The sequence below is a fragment of the Echiichthys vipera genome (genome assembly GCF_963691815.1).
Source record: "Echiichthys vipera genome assembly, chromosome: 6".
NCBI lineage: Eukaryota > Metazoa > Chordata > Actinopteri > Perciformes > Trachinidae > Echiichthys > Echiichthys vipera.
In genome coordinates this window covers 7756821-7781927 of record NC_139831.1, presented here as the reverse complement: position 1 = coordinate 7781927, position 25107 = coordinate 7756821, and the positions used below count along the sequence as shown (strand labels likewise).

Below are 25107 nucleotides of genomic sequence, written 5' to 3'. Positions count from 1 at the left end.
CAAACCACCACACCCACACAGACCAGCCCTCATTAAAGGGGTTGTGTGAGAGTGCCGCACAACAGGGAAAGGAGAATAAAAAAACTCTGAAGACAAACTGACGTCATGGTGCAGAGACTCTGACGGTGATAGATGATGTCGCGCTGAGATGAGGACACACACACGCACACAGAAAAGGGTTTCAGCAGCGGGAGAGCTATAAATGACAACAACTGCAGTGTCTCCTTCACCAGCATCCAGGAGGGAGTCACACGACTTCGCACACCAGACAAAAAAAGCATACAAGCAAAACGTGTAGCAGCCTGAAAAACGGCCAGGAAAAGTACACAAGGCAAACACCTTCGCCTACACTGGAGACGCGAGCAAGCTTTGCGTCAGCGAGCTGTGTGTTTAGGGATGAGTCTGTAATGAGGAGTGAGTCCCATGAGTCCAGCAAGCCTGCTCAAAGTCACAGGGAAAGAAAAAAGTACCTATTAATGAGCTTGAGGATGCACTTTATGCATTGTGTGCACCAAAACAAAAAGCTAAACCTGGACTCTAAACACTGATACAGATAGAAAACCCTGTATGAAAAGCTTTAAAAAAAATCTGGTAGAGAAAGAGACAAATGAAACGTGGTGTTTGAGGAGAGTATTGGTCAGGAATCTCCCTCTGGTTGCCATAGCAACACACTACGCAACACAGAGAAAGTCCCCGTTAGTACAGTCGTGTGCTGTTGATGCATTCAGAGAGAAGACAGAGATGAGACGCAGATTACATCGAATGATAAATAAATAGATCAAAACAGTTCCCACATTAATACGAGACAATCTTGATCTTGAGGTTGGGTTCATTCTCATGTGACATTGATAGCTTTTGATGATTGATTAAATGTTTGACTTTGGTTCCAACCCGTTCTCACACTCAACACCCATCACGTACGTGTGCTTGCCGTCACTTCTTTAATGCCCTGGCTACAGCTTTAGAGTAGGGTTGGGACCCTGGTATCATCAGCCCAACATTATGATGTTCACACCAACATGTGGCATTCAACACATGCATAAAAAGTAACATTTCTTTATTATAAACTGGAACTAAAGGTGGACACTTTTCCCCCAAATCAAGTTTGAACAAATCCAAATTAAACTAGAGGCCGTCAACGCGTAACATCAAATGGAGCCAGGGACATAAAGTCTTTGGGACATGACCCCTTCCTTACTTTCTACCCACCTTATTTCCGACACCCTTGCTCGGACCACACCCATCTTTAAACTCAGCCTTCATTTTGATCTCAACTACAAACCTGTAAAGTTTCTGTAACTATGTGATAGCCTTTATTGTCTTGGCCGAAGCTGATTTTGTTAGGCTTACTTAATGATGCTGCTACAGGCCTCGTCTGCCGGGGGATAATCCTGTTCCTGATCCTCTGAGCTTCTCTCCTCTCCGTCTGTATCATTCATGTCTCATCAATGCATGTTACTAATTCAGCTTCTTCCCCGGAGTTGTTTGTGCTTTGTCGTCTCGCAGGTCTCTGCTGATCGTGGTGACGCTTCCTGCTGCTATTATCACTTATCACATTACTCATATATCATTAATTTTTATAAATTATAACATTTGTAGCCATAAAAACATTATCAGTCCTATTTCTCATTGTATCACACCTACTTATACCCATCATTGATCATATTTACCACCATAATTATTACGTTTGTCATATTCATCATCTTAGCTGTGCTTGTTTCTACTTTTCTACTTTATTAACTGCCATAACATATAAGTCATATTCACATTACTATAGATATTATTATAGTTAGTGTTACTTTTGTGGTTGCTTCCATCTCTGGAAGTGTCTCTGTCTGTCTTTGTGTCTGTCTTTGTCTCTCTCTGTCCATCTGTCACTCTTTTCTCTCTTTCTCTCTTCCTTTCTTCCTCCTAACTGGTGCAGACATGTGTCCGTCCTCCACAGAGCTGGGTCTGTCTGACATTCTTGCCTGTTATAGGGAAGGTTTTCGTTGCCACCGCACTCTGCTGAGGAATTGTTGGGTCTATGTAAACCATAAATAAGTCATAGAGTGTGGTCTTTACCTACTCTGTAAAGTGTCCTGAGATAACTTTTGTTATGATTTTGCACTCTAAGTTAAATAAAATTGAATTGAATTGAATTGAATTGGATTGAAAGGTGCAAAGAAATTGAGGAGCGGGGAGCCTCGAGCCGCTGCGTCTGTGCGCGCTGCAACATGAGACACATTTCCACCTACGGGCAATTTAGAGTCATCAATTTACCGAACACCTGCATGTCTTTGGGCTGTGGGAGGAAGCCGGAGAACCCGGAGAGAGCCCACGCAGACACGGTTGCATGGTTATCACCTAATCTGGCCAAGGGCGTAAAAGGCGTGGGGGGTTGCGTAGGTCCATTCCCAACGTCCTGTACGCCAGATGATGAATCCTTTTGACTTTTGAGATCCTCTGAATTCTAATCTTGCGCCATCAACAGGTCAGAATTTGAATTTTGTCAAAACTTGTGGTTTATGAAAAACTAATGACATTCTCATGGTGCACAGCTGTACTTTGTGTTTAAATCAGCATGCTAACATGCAAAACTTGGGTCAAAGCGCTGCAGTACCGCTTCACACAGCTGCTAGCATGGCTGTAGACTCTTAGTCTTGTTCATGGGAAAATGACACAAATGTTTGTCTTGTCTTTGTCTTATATAGACTGTGGGTCTGTTTGTTTGGAGATCATTTGGACAAGAGCAGCATTTTAAAATATAAAAGTCTTCTTCAGACTTTTTTTTATGTATTTCCTGTCATATCAATTTGATTAATTGATGAAATGTTCTGCGGACGAATCACCAATGAAAATAATTATTAGCCGCAGCCCGACTGTGATGTCATTCAAAAGTGACACTGCTGTTAAACCTGTGGTGCGTTGGGCAGATGTGATGTCCACACTAATCATCTGAGACGACAGCAGCACTCCAGTTAACAAGGTAAAAAGAACCAGCCCCCCCACCCCCTCTCCCCCCCCTCTCTCTCCCTGCAGCAGGTTCAGACCGACCAGACAGAGCTAATGGAGGAGCAAGAGGGAAGGACGGGGGTCGGCTCGGACTGGGCCGGAGATGCCAGATATGGGAGGGACGGTGCGGAGGGAGGCCATTAGCAGATAAATCCATAAAATTAACAAAGGAAGGAGGGGTGGGCGGAGAGCAGGAGGAAGGAATGATGCTGTAGAGCGGCTTGAGCGACGTGCTTCTTTGTTTTTTCCAGTCAGTCGACCAAAAACAACGGCTGTCAGCTGAGAATAATCCTGAACGACGATGAGGGCTAAAGCACTGCTGTAAAGAGGTGGTTGTTTACATACTGTGCTGGCACTAAAGCTGCAGATACAGAAAGACCTTCAACTGTCACTAACTTCAGTTCTTTCTCTAACCAGAGTGACCCCAGGGCTTCAAACATCGAAAGTGGCCTTTAAAGCTTGTTCACCGCCTTTGCTATGAAGCAGGTCGCCTCTTTCTCCCATCAATGCAACCAGTACAGAGCCAGGCTGTTGCTCTGTGCTAAAAACAGCCGTGCCACTCAGGAAGATCAAACTATCCAATGGGTACGCACTCCTGTGCTGTTGCTAGGCCCCCTCTCTGTTTCTCTCCCTCTCTCTCTCTCTCTCCCTCCTGCTCTGGAAGACATAACACAGAAAAATGGCTGAATGATAAATTCTAACTCAATAAACAAGGAGACAGCAGCTGCACTCAGACAGACAGCCCCTTGTCTGGGTCTCGCTTCTTCTCTGCATGAAAGCTGCTCGAGCAAAACACACACACACTGACGCAGCAACAGCTTACTCTCAATTTTAGCGCAATTGCCCATTGAACTCTTCTAAAATACAGTAAATCACTTGTCAGACTGTTTTTCCGCTGTGTATGAGTGGAGCTCGTGTTGTGTTCTGTGGTGGAGACGAGAGTCAGGAGAGCCGCTGAAGTGATGTTGAATCAGCGCCATCGACAAGCCCACATCACTGACGGACAGAGGGACTGTCGGCAAAGTGGCTTTACGAGAAATTATCATCACACATGAGAAGGATTTTAACAATAAATACCTTAAAAACTAGAAGACATTCCTGTGACATTGCTATACACACCTGAATGAGATTATTATTAAGGAAGGAGGGATTTGAAAGGTTAAAATTAGGGTTGGACAATATGACGATTTATACTGTGGCCACTAAGAATCTTCAATTCTGATTGGCTGAAAGGTGTTGATCAACTTTTAGTCACCGGACATGTTTACCGGACATCTATGACGCAGCGCAGGTAAAGATAGCAACGACGAGGCTTAGCTAAAGAGCCTGGAGCTAGGTCTATTTACATAAAAACACATGTACAATATATATATAACACATTCATAGGTTTCCGAAAGAGACAAAATTAAGCTCAAAGAGGGTGGCTCCTGGTGGCTCCGGCCTTCGCTGTCTTGTTGGTGCCTGACGTCACTTAACTCCTGCATGGATGGAGCTGAGGCAAGCCGAATGAAGCCTACAGTCTTCTGTGACGGGACCTGTGTTACACTCAAAGCTGCACGCCCTTAATAATGCATAACTTTAGGCATTAGTATAATGTATATATGACGCAGGGACAGAAAAAAGGATGGACAGCGGACGAGAAAAATGGCGCCCACTCATTCTTATGGAAAGCTGCTCAGTGGCAGGCTCCCTTCAGGATGCCGCCATTTGGTTCTCGTGGATGCTGGAGGACTTATGTGGGATGCAGAAAATCTTTGTGTTGCCGAGCATCAAGCATGAAACAACACGGAAAATGACAAAAAAACATCGAACACAATGCACAAAAAGTTTGAGCAGAAGAGTTGTGTCTCCGCCGGAGCCTTGCACTGGGCTCTACGGAGACGGGACCTGAGCTGCTGGATGTGTTTAACTCTTTTTAGCCACGCACACTCCTTCACCCGCCCATAACTTCATTTTGGTAAGGTCTCAAATTATGCCCACCTATGATTTTTTAGTTGAGGGTCTGAAGATAAGTATGAGCATTTAAATCTCCTCTTCCCCGCATGTATGGAAGTGAATGGGTGAATGTGCTTCTGGGCACAGGACCGCCACACAAACAGGCGAGTGCTGCAGTACCGCGCTTGGTCTCCAAGTCCATAATGGCATACGACGAGAGCGCCTTTCCTGAGGATGTGATATAACGGGTGAGTTATTTACGAAAAGACCAAAACCATTTTTGTGGTACCAGGCTGTAAACATTTATATTTCTGCTGTAAAGGCGGCCATTTTAACATGGGGGTCTGTGGGAATTCACCTGCTTTTGGAGCGTGCCTCAAATGGCCGTCTGAGTAAGTGCAGTTTTTGGCACTCCGTCTAGATAGACTAACGCTAGGAGGAAAGTGGGGGCTACTGAAGCAACGTTAGCTATTCTGCAGAGGTTATTACACCCATTACAATCACAGGATGTTTAACTTGTCGGGTGTTAATCCTTACACCTAGCATCACAGCCTATTCAGTCCTCTTTATACTGAGGTGACTATCCCTTTAAAATAGCTTGTTGAATTACATCATTGAAGGCAGATGCAAATCAATGAGCAAGACTGCTCTATGGCGGCCTCTCTCTTTCTCTCGCCCCCCTTTTCTGTATGTGTCTCAACAGTATGCTTTCTAATAATGGTTAAAAAAATAACCTTTGAAGATGAAGACCTTGCTTTGTCAGGTGTCACTGTATAAGCCAAAACCAGTCACATGTAGATTTGTCAGCATCCATATCACCCACCCTTAGTTGGAAATCCTCACTTTAGACTCCATGATGACAGGCGAAAAATGTATTTCTTAGCTGGTACTCTCGAGTTTTTTAAAAGGTCATTCTGCAAGAGACTTAATTATATCGTTAATAAAGGGAAAAAAAGCGTAATATAATATATATTTATTACAATAAAGATATTCAGGTGAAATTAGAGCAATTCTGAACAAAATATCCAGGAGTAAAAAGGGTGGCTCAACTGACCAACTGACACAGTTTGCGATGTTTCCAGGAAACCGTTTAGGTGAGGCGGTGAGCCACCCGCATCCTGACGCATCGCATTTCTCTTGAGCAATTCAGTTAGATAATGACACCCTAAACGACAGTCATTAAATATGTTAAATATGTACAGCAAAGACCACCTCTGCTATAAAACACAACAGAAAAACCTTGGTTTGTGTGTATCTGTGTGTGTCTGTGTGTGTCAGTACACACAACAGGCATCAGCTAACTTGACACAGGTCACAATGCACGCGTCTAAACAAACAAGATGTGTACTGTGTGCTACATTGTTACCTTGAGCGAGTCAAAGCAGGCGATGACTCGGCCATTCTCCACATGGCAGCTCCGGGAGGGATGAGCAAACTTGCACTCGGCATCAGACCGCGAGCAGGTGCCTCTCTGAAACTCGCGACACACTTCCAGGGTCAGCCATTTGGTGTCCCGTCCCATGGTCATGCTGACAGCCATCTGAGTCGCTCACAATCACTGAGCAGCAGTGAGGGCAGATGGACGGAAAACTGTCTGATGAGAGCAGGGGTGACTAATAGTGATGCAAGGAAAAAAAGTCCCCCCCTAGAAAAAAAAACAGAAGCAAAATGATCTTGTTTTTCCTCAGCGCAAAAAAAAAAAAGGGAGCGAGTCCTTTTGGTTGGTGTATTTTAGGGGATGTTTATTAGTTCTTCCTGGGAAAAGTGTCAGCTGAAGTTGGAGATAGAGGGGTCAGACTGTGAGAAGAGGCCAGCTCTGTCTCGGAGAAAGAAAAAAAAAGAAGCTACTCTGAGTACATCACTCATGTGACACTGAGCGTCTGTGCCTTCACCTGAATCGACTGACGCCCGCTGTAAGTCGCCGTTGTGTTCACGTCAACATGATCCAGGGCCCGGGGCAGTCGCTGTGTTTGAACGGCCTGAGAAAGGAAGATTTCTGTGGAACAACAACAAAAGCACAACCTTTAAAGTGATGGTGTCCTTGCGGTGATGAGACGAGGTGGAGGCTCGGTTCAGGGAATGTGGAGACTGCAGCTCAGCAACATGGGATGGATGACTCCGTGGCTGTCAGGATAAAATATAGCCTCCATTCAAGGCCAAACGCACACTGAGCCCCGTCCTGCTCTCATCCAGCAGCTAAACAGCAGCAGACGACCCCTCGCAGTAGGCACTTTGGAGTTCCTCTTCCTCCTCTTATTTCAGTCTCTTTCTCATCCCTCCTTCGCCGTCGTCTGTTCTTCTGATGTCATCCTCTTCACTGACCTCTCTCCTGCATGTCCTTGCTTGTTGCCTCACCGTGGACTGTGAAAAAAACAGAACATTTATTCAAAGCGCTGATCGGAAAAAAAGAGGAGGAAGAAAAATAAGCAGCCTGTTGAAGAGAAAGATGCCGTTATTGTGAAGCTACGACAACCTCGTGTGGAGCTTGTGTAAACGGAGGGTGACGAGGACCACGAGGCAGGAGGGTGGAAAGGGAAAGAGCCTAAGAGAATAAAGCGAGGACAAACAAATAGGGGAACCGAGCATACGGGGAGGGAGGGGGGGGCAGCAATGAACAGGAAAGGGCAAGCTATGTCTTGATTAAGTGATACAAGAGAGAGAGAGAGAGAGAGAGGGAGAGAGAGGGGATGGAGGGAGATTGCAGGCAGGACAGAGACGTCACTTTAACTCCTCCGAGCTTCTCAGAGCAGAAAGTAATTGACTAACTTGACATGAATCAAGCTGCAATATACTGTGAAAAGCAGTGTCCTTGAAGTCGCACCGGCTGCTGGCACGTGTGTGGTCGACACTGATGATTCCCAGACAGTTATTAATGTGAAGGGAAGAAGTAGCAAAAGAGGGAGAAAGAGAGGGAGAGAGAGAGAGAGATAGATAGAAAGAGAGAGAGAGAGAGAGAGAGAGAGAAGGGGGGGGGGGGTAAGTTCTTCACAACTGCAGCTGCTGTGCTCAATGCGAGGCTCCAGCCAATCGGACGGACTTTTGCAGGCACGCAGAGCAAGTCGCCAACCAATGCCAGGGCAGTTTCCACATCATGCTCCTCCCTCCACAGAGCCCGTCCTTGTTCCTCCCAGGATTTTTTCACAGTCATGGCTGAGCCACATGCTAATATTCAAACTGTACAACAACTCTGAGTCCAAACAGCTTCTCACAGACGTGGAGGAGTAAAACAGTGGACCATTACTGCAGTGTGATGCAAGGAGGGGGGGGACGCATACAGCCTGTGCAGGGAGCAGAGTGACGTGTCCGGACACTCACTGAATACAGATAATAATCAGTGAGGTGGCTCAATAAAGAAACTACAATTCAGCTTCACAACAGCAGGCAGAGTCCAAACTGCATTTTAGAGTTGGTAAAAATAGAAGAGAAAATGGAGGCTGTCCTGTGTGAAACGTAGTAGTACATTTATGCACAAAGTGTAAAAACAATAGGGGACATGCAGGAGAGAAGGAGTACAAAAACAGGAGGAGGAGAGGGGGACTGGAGCAGATATTATCAGTCCCTACGTTTGATGGCGGCAGACACAGACGGAGGAACCGACAGGGGGGAGTGTGAGGGAACGATTGTGTGTGTGTGTGTGTGTGTGTGTGTGCGTGTGCAGATAGACAGCCCAGAAGGAGAACACCGCAGTGGAGTGGGAGAAGGAGGGATACGGGGGGAGGTGGGAGCTGAATTGATACACCCACCTTCAAACACAAGAACAAAGACACATCCCAGCCCAAAAAAACAGAGGCAGGAATGAGCGACGAGCAGGTACAGCAACTGCTTTGCTTGCTTAACCATTGTGCTTGTCTGTGCCTCCTCCTCCTGCTCCTCCTCCTCCCAGCCTTCCTTCAGATCAATAGAAACTTTTCTCAGGGGGACAAAACAAGCACTCCTCCTGCAGCTCTGCCTGTCCTGTATTCAGGTCCACATCAGTGTCAAGCGCCCTTGCTTGTGCACGCCCTGGCGACGCAGCGATAGCAGTACACATCCCGCATCATCATCAAGATGCTCCTCAGCAACACTCACTTCCTCGCCTCGCTCACGCCACACCAGACACCAAATGGCGCACAGTTGTCATTACGACCATTCTTGGAAAGCTACGCGGCAATGCTGGCTCTCCTCCAGTGCCATTTTAGTTTCTACGGCACCCTGTACCTTTAAATATACACATAATGACCTTTCACTCGCTGATGCTGCCATTGTTGTAAGCTTTACCTTTGGCCTCAGGGCCTTTACGGGGACTAGAAGACAATGGAGTTCAAAATAGAGAAATCCTTTAAACAGACAGAATGACCTGTGAGTTTAGTTTAGAGATTAATAAGCTAATAGATCTGACATTCAAAACAGAGTATGTTTAGTTAGTTTCTCATAAGGGAGTAACCTTGACCATCACAGGAACAAAACTTACAGTCTGCAGCCACGATAGCAGCTCTATGAGGCTGCACTTATGTAATATTTACATGCTCACATGCTGCTGATGATGGGCAGGTATGATGATTACCGTGCTCAGCATCTTAGTTTAGAGTGTTTGCATGCAAACACAAAGTTCAGCTGAGGATGATTTCCCCTCAGGAAAAAGACTCAGCGTGATCAAAACTAAGACATCCCTGTTCTCTTACTGAAGATCTGCAGGACAGACTTTTCCTCTTGGACTGTTAGTGTCTTGCACTGATGTTTTATGGGGTAAGGGTTTGTGATAGACAGATTAATCAGTTGGGCGAATATATCCTTGATTGCTGGGATGATGGGCTGATGGTGGCGGGTTGGGAAATATTTAACATATCGCTCAACTTTCTCTTCGTGTGTGTTGGTGAAACAGACACATTGCCTTTTGCTCTGAGTGGCAGTTTGAGGTGCTGAGGGGGAGGGGCGTGACAAAGATTCAGAGGGATTACTAAGGGATTAGTTTATACATTGTTTTTTTTAGGATAATACTTCATATTATGCCTTTAACTGATTGAATTAGAAACCTGACAAAGGCACATCTTTGCCTGACAACACATATAAAGCATGCCTACTTGCATTTAGTCAATGTTTTACGTTCTTTTTTTCAAGAGATAGTGCTCTGTAGAAAAACATATCCTTCAGTTTGAAATGAAACCCTGCCAAGCTGCAACATTGCACAACACTACTGTACCTACCACAGCAGAGATAAAACATGAGGACGCCAAAAGATACAAGAGCTTAACAAACAGTCAAGGAGCGAATAATTAAGAGGCAGATGAAGCGAAATGATGAGGGAGAAGTACTCTTATAGCTAAACATTGATCAAGAGCTCTGATAAAGAGGGGTTTGATGCTACATGCTTGAGGCTGCGTTAACGTGCAGGTCCAGCCCACACATCAAAGTTGTCTCTACAACATTGACAAATGGGTTAAAACTCTATCTGAATAAATGAAGGAAAGCATAAAAAGTTTGAGCTAAATATATGTAAATGTACAGAAATGTGTAATTTCAGCTTCTTTCCTGATTAATCATGTCAAGAAATAGTGACACAATGGCCATAACACTTCAGAGTCGTTGTGACAAGTTTCAGCTCGACTAAACTGCAAAATCTTATGGAAATAATCTTGGCCCACTGAACCTGTCTGACCTTTACAATGCAGCTTAAACAGTCACTTGCAGGTATGCGGCACTGTGAATAAATATAGAACGCCCCAGTTATAAGAGTCATTATGCTGCTGCCGCTCCTCCAGGTGTCTGCAGTGAGAAGATGGGCCCCAGCAGGTGGGGGTCAACATGTAGGTGGAACAGAATCGGGGGAAGTATAAGGAGGACAGAGGGGGTGGTTGCTGTTGAGTGCGGCGCACTGCGTCCATCATCAAACACAGTGCACCAAAGGGCTACCGGCCCCAGCAGTGTAACCTTCACCGGAGCTCTGACGTCTGCATTATGGCGGGTGTAGAGGCACCTCGACAGACAGCCCTGCACCTTACCTCCCAACACTAACATATAGCCTTATATCAATAGAACTTTAAAGTGTCGGGCATGCATTTAGTGAACGGTAAGGTGACAAGTTTACAAATGAACAAATACAAAACCCATTTTATTTCTCGTCCATCAGTCAGGAGAATATTTAAGTTGCCACTTTAATTTCTTTCTTTAGATTAAGGGCATTGAGTACATCTAACTAAAGTGAAAGGTCCGTCTGTCCTTTTCTCAATAACCGAACAGTTGTCCGTACATCCAATGGCTGTTCATACGGTCGATGGACCGTTCTACTGATGGACTTCACACTTGGTAGATGTATTGCTGAGGGCCCAGAGAGGTGAAATATGGAGAGTGCATTATTGTGCATATACGGGATATATTTACTAGTATGTACACACAGCATAGTGTATTGAGAGGGGAACCCTATTAACTGTTACACCACCGAATGCTGGGTACAGCTCGTTCTTTGTCACTTGTTACAGTGCATGAAAGAACAGGTTAAGAAAGAGAGATGTTACATAGAAGCAAACTAAAACATATCAAGCAACAGCTAGAATGAGTGCATTTGTTCCTGGAAATAGCCTGGTCCCAAATAGCTAGCTGATAGCAAAGACGCCATACGTATATTCCAGTAGTGCTTGGGGATGCAACTATGTCATAGCAGGTTTAATGCTCAGGACCCAAGAAGCCTCAGTGTTGAGAGTGAAGTTGTTTGGATGAGGGGTTCTCGAGAAACCTGCAAGCAGCAATACCGGAGTCAAAGCAATTAGCTTGTTGTGAACAGGCTTGTTTTGAACTGACACTGCACTTGTGTGATATGTGTGAACGTAAAGTGTTCAGGCTTTTCAGGCTGCAATTAACCCCAGGCTAAAGAAGCTGTTAACCTGCAGCTAAGAAAGTGTTCACAATGGCACAATCCAAGTGGGCTAACCCTGACTTTAGGCGAGAGCTTTCTGGTCCTGCTCCGGAGCAGGGTTAGCCCTGAGTTTGGGAGGATACGTGTGAGACGGGTTTTGAGTCGAATACACCATTTCACAGTTGTAAACACAGACATTCTGATGTGTCCCAGTTTATTTCCTGTTGTAATGTAATGTGAACAACATTAACTGACAGGAAGTTAACAAGGACCAAGGCTGTTGCCTAGCAATTGAATTCCATTAAGAAAAGGTCTACAGATACAATTCTCGAACATGAGTTACATGATCCAACCATCTGGTCTTTAAAGCCCAGTTCAGACCAAAGATGTGCAACGAGACAAGTTGAAAGTTGCCACTTTTTGCAACGTTCAGGTCTGCAACGTTCTGAAGCCTGCAAGTTCACACCAGTGAGACGAGGCGAGACGGTGTATCATCTCCATAGCAACGCCTCTCTGTACTTCCGGTCTGAACTCCGTGTTTCCAGGCTTTTTTCCGGGGCTGGATATAATTTGTAGCATTATAAATTATAAATGAGGACAGAGAAAGTGAGATACTCGCTACAGGTGCATTTCTAGTTGTGATAAAACGGCAAAAATAACATTTTGTTTCCTGATTCACTGCTTTGTTCTGGATTGGTATAGCTCGCTCTCTCTCTCAAACACGCTAGTTGACCCTCTGTCCAAAACAACCTTTTTAAACCAGCTGACAGTTTGTAAGCAACTCGACCAGTGGACTTTGCTAAGATTTAATTGACTGTTGAAAAAGATGACGTGTTCTAAAACCAGCTGCTGACGTTTTGACTGAGCTGAATCGCAGGCGATAACATCCGCCAGTTTGAATCCAGACGAGACAGGTCGGTTCACGCTGCTGCAACTTTCACCTGCAACGTTCTGAAACTGTTTCATCTCGTCACGAATCTTTGGTCTGAACTGGGTGTGTCATGTAACAACCTCTCGAAATACTACTTCCGGGTCCGTCTTGCAAAAACAAACAACAACGGCCAAAGCTGTTAATCTTTTACGATCACTTCTGCCTTCAATGAGACACCTTTTCATTGATAGGAAAGCAAAAGACTCACAGGGCGTTACATGCATCTTAAAGACAGGATAGACCGCAAGTGAAGCCAAAGCAATGGGATCGACCCCTGGTGGCTGGCTGCAGTATAGGTCCCACTCTCTCCATGTTACTATGAGAATGCATGAATGTGTGGCTTATACAGCAGGGTTTAAAACTAGAAAAAAAGCTAGATTTGGGGTGATTAAAGAACAAAAAGATAATAAAACTACAGGGTTCATTGTTTCATTAACTGGGGAAACACACCGAGTGGTTTTAGCGTTCATACATCAAAAACAAAACAAAACACTGGCTCGTTTTTCTGTGAGTCACTTGGTTTCACACAAGAATCTGTGAATTTCCTGTGAGAGTTTTTTGTTTTTTCTAAAATGTGGAATTTCCCCATTCCCAAAAGCTCGGTGAATTCACAGCACCACGCCGACTATGATCGTTACAGTTCATACGGCGACAAGGACGAGCACAGAACACGATGACAAGGTGATTGATTAAAAAGGCCCAAGGTGGAAGATCCATAAATCATAATGAGAGTGAAAGCTAGCAGCCTGGAAGGAGGGAGCAAAGTAATTAGGTTAAGTATCAGTAATCCTTTCAGCTCATTAAAGCACCACAGTCCGCATTCAAGCAAACACACAACAAGCCTGCAGGACGACGCAGCCTGCACAAAACATGAAATACTTGCAGTTTAACTTCCCCGTTGCACTTTTAATTCGCTTTTAAAGAGGCTGAATAATGCGTAGGCCCTGGAGCTTTCGTTTTGTGGGCTGGGAGTTTCACATCCCTTGGGTTGAGATCATAAAAGTTAACTGCGTGGAATATTTAGATATCATAGCTGAACCAATAACGTGTCGTAATCCTAACACTTTTTTGATTTGTTATTGTTTTATTTGCGCCATAAAGGTTGGAGGTAGTTACTGTGCGTCTGTGTCGGAGGGGAAATGAGAACAGGTTCTGTGGGAAATGTGACTGCATGCTCATGTGTGCCAGTTTATCAGTGTTTATATTAAGTAAAGAAGAACTAGCTAGACAGGTGCAGAGTCCACAGCCTGAAGGGAGCGTGAACTTGTCTCGACTGGCTGTTTTGTTAAATGAGCCAAGATGATTGCAATGCGCCTATGTGAGGTACGTGCAATATATGTATGTACTGTAGGTGAGTAGTGGCAACACAGTATGCTATGGTGGCTGGACTGTCTGACCCCTTAAGGGTAAACAAGGACAAGACTCAACCTCCCTGCATGCAGTGCGGTGCGGTGGCTGCAAAACCCTGTACAGATAGACAACCAGAAAGGAAACTGCAGGTGCTCTTCACTTCTGCCAACTGTAATGGAATTAAATATACTATTACAGCAAACAGAGAGACTCAGAAAGTCATTTCAGTAAATGCACATTATATTTTTTACCCTTTGCTCTCTGGCATGACAACAAAAAACAACTTGCACTTGAAGCTTTAAACACTAGAGAGACATCAAATAGAAGGCATGCATATTGCATTTAACCTTGTGTGCAGAGCTCTCTCTCTCGCTCACACACACACGCACACACACACACACGCACACACACACACGCATGCACGCACACACACACACACACGCACTGAAATAAAAACAAGCATAATTTGTAGCCACACAAAGCGCAGCAGTCAGCTCTCTGCAGACCCGTCCAAATGCACGTCAAATATACATGTTATTGCTGTTGTAACGCCGCAGTTACGCGTGTCATTAACAATAACAAAGGCAGCTTTGAGCGTCCACGCACCACGCAGAGTGCATGAAGAGGCATTTTTTTTAACCGCAACACGGATTAAATAGTAATATCGCTGCAAACTGCGCCAGAGCGCTCCGCCTCTTACCTGTTTATTATAGTCCGAGGTCTTCTCCTGAATGAATGTCGTTGGTTTGATGGTTATTCTCCCGCACAGACGGAGTCTCTCAGTCTGATACAGTCAGTGTTGTCTGGAAGTGAAAGGGGAATAAGAAGTAAAAGCGCGTTATCGGCGGGATTAAAAGCAAGTAGTGATAATAAGAATAAAAAAACGTGTTAATTCCGCGGAGTGAGAGAAAGAAAGAGAGAAAGAAAGAAAGAAAGAAGCGGGGTCTGGCTGGGTGGCAGCTGCTGAAATGTTTGCTGCAACTCAAATGTGCTCGGGCTGCAACAGTGACGGAGCTCCCGAGAGCAGAAAAGCACATTTGAAAAAAAAGGAAAAAATCAGAGGCAGGGCAAAATGGTGAGGGAGGAGTTGGGAGCGTGTGTTTGCTTTTTGCTTTATTAGATAACATGATTAGGGGGGAAATCAAAGTCACGGTAGGTTATCACGGCCGCCATAAGCACGCCTCAGGTAAGGCGGCGTTATAACCGACGCGACAGGTATGTCTGCTTAAGATCACACCAACAAAAGGCGGTTACAGACTAACAGAGGTGTTGCCCTGACAACCAGGTCAGATTTAAACGTTAGCCCCCCCCCCCAAAAAAACACATAAACTCAACAGTGTGTAGTTTTAAATATGTAATTTTGTCTCATTTTTGTAATTTGGTGTTTTTAAGTCTAATTTTATGTACATTAGTATTTATTTCTTGCTTGCTCATTTCCCCCTCTGTCTCATTTTTGTATTTATTTTATTTTTTGTAAAGCACTTTGTGACTTTGTCTGTAAAATGTACTATATCAAATTAACTTAGTATTATTATTATTATTTAAAGTCTAACTAGCTGTTGAACTGCATTGAAATCTTAGCATAGCAGCAGTTATGTTTAAAATGGCACATAACAAGGGCGTTTTTTTCAAAATTTGAATGCAACTTCAATGTCAGCGTGATGTTAAAGTGGTCTTTTTCGGCACTTACGCACATCAAATAAGCCATGGAGACCGTTTTATTTAAAGTATGAACTATTAATGGAGAAACCCGGGAGAGTCGCTAACAGCCGGGCGTGGCTAACACAGATTAGCTCGGAGCAGCACGGTGAAGATATTAAAACGGCTTTTTTAACCACTAATACTGCTCAAAATAACATCAAACCTCTGCAGCAGCATGAGAAGGGTCCTGACACATTAACTGAAGCACCAACAATGTAGTTGGTGAACCCAGAGTTTATTAAACAAGTGTTTTGAAAGACTTACCTACTGGCTCCTGTACCAGCTCCTCTCATAGTAAAGTCCATTCAAGTGGATTACCAAACTCAATCCAAAAGGAAGGAGCCCATTGGTGCTTTGTTTTCTGTGTAGGGACGCTTATTTATTTATTTGTTTGTTTGTTTATTTCAGACATGTCAGTTAGATCAATCATAATCACACATTATCTTAGTTTAAATAATACAATTCACATGAAGCAAAAGCTGATCTAGTCCCGTCCCCGTTACAGAAAACATTATTTTCATCATGATGTTTTTCTTATGACACTGACAAGTTTCAACAGCAGTTTGTCATCAGAGCTGCAGTCCAAGTCTGTTATTCAGACTCAACCACAGACAATCTTTGATCTTGAATGTATTTACTTCTAAATATTCATTTCTGTATATTTAAATTAGAAGTTTTTTTTCTAATATATGTTTATGTATAATATAATTATATAATATAATTATATTCTGTATAATATTTCTTGTTTGCATATCTGGAGTTTTGTAACAAAAATAATTTCACCCTGGGGATTATTAAAGTGTTTTTGATTCTGATTCTGTAGTGTCTCGATTTACAGGACTCAGCTGATAAATTACCAAAAAAAGACAAAAAAACATCTTGCTTACGCACAAGTTAACATTTGCCTCAAACTGTGCGTTTCAGTGTCAGTGCTTCTCATGCTGCGGCAGAGGTTCGGTGTTATTTTGATCATATTAGTGGTTAAAAAAGACGTTTCAATGTCTTCACCATGCTGCCCCGAGCTGATCAGTGTTAGCCACGTCCGGCTGTTAGCGACTCTACCGTATTTCTCCTTTCATACACGTAAAAAACTGTCTCTTTGGCTTATTCGACGTATGTAAGTGACCAAAAAGACCATGGGATAGTTTTGCGCCTGAATTACACTATAAACGCAAATTCCAAATAACATTTTAAACAAAGGCGGTGATATATTCACAAAATCTTACTCTTTTAACTGATATTTTATTGTGTATAAATCACAATAAAATTTCCAGCATGTTTTAGTCATTCTTTTTTACTTCGTACATTGAGTAATTTTTTTTCACAATAAAACCGGCCTGAGACCAAACGCATATTAAATGAGTTAATTGCATACTCTATGCCAGGTGATTTAGCTGAAATCAGATATTTAAGACAGTATCTACTCTAAGGTCCTGTCCAATTTCCCACAAAGCATGTTCCAGGTAGCAGGTCATACAGACTGGATATAAAGATATACATGTATATATGGTGGAAATCTACAGTTGACCCCAAACAGGAAATGAAGGTGGGGTTTTTCAGGAAATTACGTTAGAAGGGCAGTACGGGTGCTTCCCTACCAAGGACAATAGTGTGACTGTAATAATAATGTATGGTTTATACGTACGTTCTTTTTGAGCTTTCAGATTTTTTTGCCGTTAATTTTTGAATTCAAGTTTTTCATCGTCAGTTCAAATTTAAATATACTCTACAACTTGGTCGCGGGTACAAGCGGCCGAAATGGGTTTCCTCAGGAGGGGGGCTGGAGTCTCCCTTAGAGAGAGGGGGAGAAGTTCAGCATCCGTGAGGAACTCGGAGTAGAGCCGCTGCTCCTTTGCGTTGAAAGGAGCCAGTTGAGGTGTTTCAGGATCATCTAGTGAGGATGAACCCTGGGCGCCTCCTTAGGGAGGTGCTCCAGGCACATCCAGCTGGGAGGAGGCCTCGGGGAAGACCCAGGACCAGGTGGAGAGATTATATCTCCACACTGGCCTGGGAACGCCTCAGGATCCCCCAGTTAGAGCTGGTTAATGTGGCCCGGGAAAGGGAAGTTTGGGGTCCCCTGCTAAAGCTTCTGCCCCCGCGACCCGACCCCGGATAAGAGGTTGGAGATGAGATGAGATGAGATAGGACTACAACTTGGTTTATATATTTTGGTAAAATGGCAGCCAACACTGTTGTCACTTCCAAACATCTCTGCCATGCAGCTGTACTGAACCAAAAGGAACGCCTCCTTTTAACAATCTTTTAACCCCCATAAAGTCTTGAAAAATGTCAGTTTACTCCTGAATAATTCTTCAACATCTAGAAGCAGCTTTCACAGCCGGTCCCTCTATTAAACCCCCTGTGGGTCGCACTGAAAATATGGTTTAAATCATAACCAGTCCAATGCAAGAATAAGCTGTGGTGTCAAGTACTACTTCAGTATCTCCACCCAGGAAGTTCATTAAAACTATTCCCGCGCCCCCTTCTGGTTTTCCAGAGGTTTGCAGGTGCAACACAATACTGAAAAAACATGCCTGTCTTTCGTGCACATGATCAGACAGAAGGACATCATCAAGTAGGACAAGAATAGAATAGTTCAGTGAATGTAAAATCATTTTTTTATATCAAAAAATGAGACTTGGGACACATTCAGTCATATTACAACATCAGCAGTTAATGCTACACAATGAGGTATCTATGGAAACTCCTTTTGTTACTTAAAAGACACTTAAAAACACAGGTACATTTAAAAATGTACGCATTTCAGACAAGTCGACAGTTTGGCAAACATAGATTGTAATTCACAAACAGTAGCTTATTATTTATAGGAACAAGTATTACATTGGTACGGAGGCCCCCTGGTGTCAGACAAGGACAAAAAGCCATGGACTAAACTGAGGGAACGGATTATTATATATATTATATTATATTATATTATATTATTGGCAACCCGCGCCTACGGACATGACGTCAGCTACTTCACAATAAATGCAACGTTATGAATTCAGTCAATGTACAGAGTTAAACACAATATAGCATTAACTGTAAGGCTACGCGTAAACACTGATACATTGACTTACCTGTGTCTTTTTTCTTTTTTTACAACTTGATTTGCATATTTTCACAAACACAAACAAACATATGTATAACATTTCAGCATTGTACTCAAAATTTAAAAAAATATGTAAACATAAGGCAGTAATTTCTCCTTTCAGTGAACATTATAATCTTAAATTATAATGAAATAACATGAGTAAACTTAAATATGAGAGAGGACTTAAATACACAATAAAATAAAAAGGCAGTAAACAATAAACAAAGCATAAATACATACAAAGAAATGAGATAAAAAAGTGAGCTATATTATTATGTTTCCGTAAAAAATCTTGTATTACATCAGCGGTAGATATATTTCATATTATCAATAAATCGGATGGTCTTAAAATCATTTTTACAAATGTTTATGTTATGATATTTGTGAAAATATGCAAATAAAGTTGTAAATAACCACCTCACAGGTAAGTCAATGTCATCTCATCTCATCTCTTCTTCAGCCTCTTATCCAGGGTCGGGTCGTGGAGGCAGCAGCTTTAGCAGGGGACCCCAAACTTCCCTTTCCCGGGCCACATCAACCAGCTCTAACTGGGGGATCCTGAGGCGTTCCCAGGCCAGTGGGGAAGTCCTGGGTCTCAATGTTCATGAGTAGCCTCACAGTTAATGCTAAGTTAATGTGTTTAACTCTGCACATTGACTGCTTACTTAATGTTGCATTTATTGTGGTTGTCACGTCAAACGCACCTTTCATTAACGATGAAGTAGCTGACGTCATATCCGTAGGCTGCCACGCTTAATAATCCCTCGGTTTAGTACACTGCTTTTTTTTTTTGACTGACACCAGCGGGGCTTGTTCTTTTTTGACAAAGACAAAAAATTAAAAAATCACCCCCTTCTCCTAGGCTACATCACAAGATGTGTTTAAAGTCAGGAGGTAAAAGATGTCACCGGGAGGTACGCCAGCCTTTCTTTCCGTCGAGGAAATGTATTAATGATAAATGTCCGTTGTGGCAAAGAAATACAATCAGCATCAATAAATACGTGTGTCTTTTGTTCATGGTGTGGGAGAAAACAAAGAGGCATATACAAAAAAAGATAACCCTCATTAATAACAGACAAGGCAGAACTTGGCACACTTAGTATTAAGACACCCCACTGCTTGTTCTCGTCACTACCACTGCTCCACATTGTCCGTATAATCCTCCACGGTGCCGTTCTCGTCCAGATCCCACCAGTCTGGGAGAAGCACTTCGGACTCCACACTGTCTCCGCCAGCCTTTCCCCTCAGCTGCTCCTCCGTTACTACAGAGCGGCTCACAGGCTCACGGGGTGTTTCTGTGGGCTTCAGCTGCCTCCCTTGCTTCGTCGTGAGCCTCCCGCGGAGCCGCCTCCTCTCCTGCTGCCGCCTCGCCCTGGCCTGCCTGCGCTCCTGCTGCCTCGCCACCTGGAAACGCTGCAGGAATAGGTCACGGGCGTACTCGTACAGCTCCTCGTCCCATCGGTTTAGCTGCAGGATCCTGTACTGCGTCTCAGACGGGACCTCCACGGTGGAGGCGCGCGTGCCGTTGAGCTGAGTGAAGGGCGCGATGAACTCCAGGTTGAAGGTGCGCTCGAACAGATACTGGGTCTTACGCTGGTATTCGGTCAGCCCGAAGAAGGCCATGCCGCGTAGGTTACGTTTGGCGCTCTCCAGAAGCAGTGCCCAGCGCTCGTCCTCGGTCATCGTGGAGACGTTGTAGCATCCCACCAGGCTGAGATCGGCCAGCATGCGGGTTTGCCGGTTGTTGGCCAGGTTGTAGGGGCAGTTCATGAACTCCTGCAGGGAGCAACCTGACCAGTCGTCTCCTGAGTAACAGCTCGGCAGCTCAGACAGCGTTGGTGAACGGCCGTCGCACACGTGTAGGGAGGCTCTCCACGTAGCACCGCGCTGCACGTGACGCCACTCGCTCAGGTAGCGAGACACTGGGTCTCTTAAGATGGTTATATAATAATAGTTCCTACTGGAGAGAGAGAGAAGACATAAGGTAATGAGCCAGTTCAAGTAGCCTCTGGGTGTCACTGTGATTTATTCGTCTGTTTGAACTCAGCCTGGTGCTGCAACTGTTTTGTTTAATTAATCTTTTCATTATTTGATGTACTCATCATAATGCTTGGAGAATAGATTGGGTTAAAGGTTGAATATGTAGAATCGTTATTAAAAGGTCATTTTGAGGGGTACAGAATAAAAGTATTGCCTTTCCAGAAAACATATTTAGTCTGAATTAATATTTACATTGTTTTAACGGGTTTGACACTGACTTTCTGTCACGTTCTGTTTCCATTTTACCAGCCAATAGTGTTGTTGCGTTGCGGGTTGCCAGGGTTGTCTGTTGTTCAGTGCAGCTACTGTAGGCTGCCACTGGGTGAAATGGAGTTTGCCAATCCTGCAGCTGCTTATTTGTCCCAGCAGCTGAGTGACCGGAGACGGGCGAAAACCAGAGTCAGTATAGGCCAAGCATTCACTCCATGGACTGAGAGAAAGGAGTTCAACAGCATGAAAACGCACGCTGAAATGGCTACGTTTCTACTTGATCGGGAAGCTAACTTTCATGTTTACTTAGCTGTAACGGCTAACGCTAACTGTCAGCCAAACTCCTCTAATACTTGTTTTTATGGTGTGATTTTCCGGAGAGGACGGGTTCAAACAGGCTCAAACAGACTCTGGTCTCCTGACCCAACCTGGCAACCCAACTGTTTGAATTATTGTTTATCGTTGCGCCTACGATCTCGAGACACTAGATGGCGGTGTTCTGCTCATTCTCCATATTCAACCTGAATTAATTGTTTTAAATCTCCTGCATGAAAGGTGCTTGTGCATTAGGTTTAAGGAACGTTTAGCAAAAAAATAACTTTTTTTAATGATTATCTTTTCAAGTGTAGACTTATGCACTTTGTGAAAAAGCAAATATTATGTTAGAACCAGATTTTAACCACCTGCTTGCAGTGTAACAACTTCCTCCGAGTGCACATTCACACTCAGCGTGAAGGTGAAAAGCTAAATCACAACTGTTTCAGCTTTAAAGAGGTCAGGTTAGAGTGTGCCGTTAAATATACACTATATTCACAGTTGTAACATACAGCATATGTTATGTTGAAAGGTTGTAATACTCTTAAAAATATGTCTGGAAATATACATTAATATTAAGGCAACATATTACTAGGAAAGACAAATGTGTGAATAAATAAATAAATAAATACATTCCCACAACCTTGGTGATAGGCTTATTGGCTTAAAGGCACTAAGGTAGACATGCACAGATGCAGTTGAGCTGAAGGACTCAATGTGCCTTCATCATGTATGTTTAACGTTAACAAATGATGTATAAATATATGAATATGTCAATAATGATCATGGTAATATCTTAGTATAGTATGCACTGTGAAAAGCTGTGTGTACAGGCTTTAGTCCGCCCTGTTAGGCCCGGTTTAATATAATATTTGCAGTAGGGGGTCCCCGCTTCATCTCTCTTCCAGCTAAGGGGTCCTTGGTTTAAAAATGTTGCACACCCCTGCAGTAGATCACTTTATCTGCTGTGACACCCTCCCACCCCACTCATCCTTCACACCAACCTGGGCAGGCTCTCGGGAGCCTCTCGGGAGTCCATGCGTGACGGGACGCAGCTGGTCAGCTCAGTCCAGTCGGCGTGGAGCCCGCAGCTCCAGCCGGTGGAGAACCGGGAGAAGAGCCAGGTTTCCTTTTTACCCGGCCGGTAACAGGTACACTTCTTCTGACCTGCGTGGCACTCGCAGGGCCTCTCCAGCTGGATATTCCGCACCAGGTGTCGACCAAACGTCGTGCCCCCGGTTTTCTGGATGTGCAGGAAAACGATCACATCGTCCCCTTTGATGTTGAAGTCCACAACGCGGTTTAAATCGGCTCTGGTGAAATTAAAGCGAGGGACGAAGCGCACCAGAGCTCCGTCCTCTGCGATGTACGGATCCTTCTGGAGCCCGTCCTGGATGTCACCGCCACCGCTCCGGGAACCAGTTGCGCCGCCGCCGTCCTTGAACCAGGACCCCAGCCGGTGCAGCATCTGGCACTCAGACCTGCTCGGGCACACATACTGGATCATAATGACGCCAAAGAGCAACACCATGAGCAGGACGATCAGGCGCCGGTGGAGGCTGCTGCTGCTGGACTTCTCATCCATCTTCCCGGGACGGACAAAACAACATCACTCAGGCGGTCCGGACCCCTGCACCCGGCTGGGGGACCTGGGGGTCTGGGGTTTAATGGCCACCGAGTGAAGCAAAAACAATAACAATGCAGCTAACTGCAGCTAACCCGACTGATTCTAAGGAAACAGGACTGTGGTTAATTGTGATGCAGGCTGCAGAGTATGCATCGAGGTGTGCGCGTCTCATTTGAAATAGTAGATTATTTGTTTTCACATCACCACCGGTTGGTTTTTTCACAAAGCGATCATCTTTTCCCGCAGCACAAACTAAATCCGTGTCTTCCTCTGCAGCCGTCGATTCTTGACCTTTCTTCCCAGCAGCCTCTGCGCTCAACAACGGTGGGCGTCAAAATTACGTCACCGCGTCACAAAAATCCAGAGCCGTAGAAACACAAAGTTAACACAACCGTTAATTGAGGCTTTTCGACGATAAGACGAAATGTGGCTGTTTTATATACAACTAAGAACAAAACGCCCGTCATCTTATACATTTACATGAATATAGGCAATAGGTGTCTCCTCAAGTTCTCACCGCCGAAATAGCTCAGTTGGGAGAGCGTTAGACTGAAGATCTAAAGGTCCCTGGTTCGATCCCGGGTTTCGGCATTTTGATGCAGCAAACAGTACCGGCATTTTCCCGGTAGAGACGCATATACGTCATTTATAATATCAGCGAGCTCTATATTTTGAAAACCAATCACGTTGCGTCGTCAAATTTTCGTGCTGAACGCCAATCAGCTGGTGAGGACCATCCTTTAGCTGTCACTGCCGAGGGAGACGGGGTTTTAAGACTTGTCCAGAGCATGGACTGTAGAGGTAGGTTTCGTTATATGTTTTGTCTGAATTGAATTCGATCCAATTTGAGCCTGTTACTAAATGTCACCACCTCAAGTTGTCTCTATATTAAACCTTTATCTTAATATTGTTGAGAAACGCGTGCTAAAGTGCCCTGTAGGAGCCAAAATGCGTGCTAAAGTGCCCTGTAGGAGCCAAAATACGTGCTAAAGTGCCCTGTAGGAGCCAAAATGCGTGCTAAAGTGCCCTCTAGGAGCTAAATTGTGTGTTAAAGTGCCCCCTAGGAGCCAAAATGCGTGCTAAAGTGGCCTCTAGGAGCCGAATTGTGTGTTAAAGTTCCCCCTCATTTGAATAATCCCTTTAGAACAAATACTGTTGTAGTGTGAACACTGACTTTGATTTGTTTACATCACAAACATGTAAAAACAGTTGAGCTCATTTGAACTAAGTTGCTGCCCAGTGTTGCTAACAGTAGGGGGCAGGACTGTAGTGGTTTCTTCTCCCCACTTGATGTCAGTATAACAAAAGTGTATTTAGTGAATTAAAAAGACCTGAGAAGTTCCATAATCTCATCTTTTATAGCTTTTTTAAATAAGATTAAAACAAAACCAAGCAAAGAAAGTTTTGCGGAAGAGACTGAAGGTCTGTAGAAAAAGATAACTCCCCTCATACACAACATTAAATCATCAAACCTGTTTTAAATAGCAATGTTACGGTTAACACTTAACTGATAACCAAGTGAAAGTGTAAATAAAACTAAAATGAGTTTTCTTCAGATTCCCATCAGGCAAAAGTAGAAGTTTACTTTTATGTAAGAGGAATTCAGCCTTAACTGATGATCTATTAATTGTGAACTATTCACATAAAGCCATACTATTTGTTAATTTATGCATTAAATGATAATGACTCATGCATTAGTTTATGATTTCTACCCTCACAGTCTCACTGATGTGTTGCACACAACTCTGCAGTGTATTTGTGAGCATCCTGACGCTCTTTTTCTTAAAGGATGTCAACAGTGTGTCGCTGCAGACCCTGAGACCTGCACAGTCAGACCCCTCGTGTTTTTTGTTTGACAGAGCAAAGTCCAAATAAAACACCAAGATCTAATTCTTTGTGAAGCTTGGATTACTTTTACACTTTTAAAAAGATTCTGGACTAAATAAATGAATAAAACACAAAGATCTAATTGTTTGTCAAACTTGGATTACCTTTAAACTTTTAAAAAGATTTTGGACTGAATAAATCAATAAATCAAAAAACAAGCTCTAATTTTTTGTCAAGCTTGGAACACTTTTAAA

General features: G+C 43.8%; 2 protein-coding genes across 4 annotated transcripts in view; both read right to left on the bottom strand.

Annotated features, from left to right (window-relative positions):
* mbnl3 (muscleblind-like splicing regulator 3) overlaps positions 1 to 15031 on the bottom strand; it is a 33736-nt gene extending 18705 nt beyond the window's left edge. For both annotated transcript variants that reach the window (XM_083915564.1, XM_083915565.1), the window contains exons 1-2: positions 14740 to 15031; positions 6296 to 7290 (exon numbers count right to left, since the gene is read on the bottom strand). In XM_083915564.1, the coding sequence (XP_083771690.1) occupies positions 6296 to 6469 (174 nt within the window). In that variant the 5' untranslated portion in view covers positions 6470 to 7290; positions 14740 to 15031. The remainder of the gene's footprint in view (positions 1 to 6295; positions 7291 to 14739) is intronic.
* A 4199-nt stretch (positions 15032 to 19230) lies between these two features.
* On the bottom strand, positions 19231 to 23283 carry hs6st2 (heparan sulfate 6-O-sulfotransferase 2). Of its 2 annotated transcripts, none has more exons than XM_083915397.1 (2): positions 22404 to 23283; positions 19231 to 20794 (listed from the first exon to the last, which is right to left on the bottom strand). In XM_083915397.1, exons 1-2 carry the CDS (start codon positions 22982 to 22984, stop codon positions 19966 to 19968), a joined length of 1410 nt encoding a protein of 469 aa, XP_083771523.1. In that variant the 5' UTR covers positions 22985 to 23283; the 3' UTR covers positions 19231 to 19965. The 2 variants fall into 2 exon arrangements, with proteins under 2 accessions (XP_083771523.1, XP_083771524.1); XM_083915398.1 differs by having other exon boundaries at positions 19231 to 20791.
* Positions 23284 to 25107: the final 1824 nt, after the last annotated feature.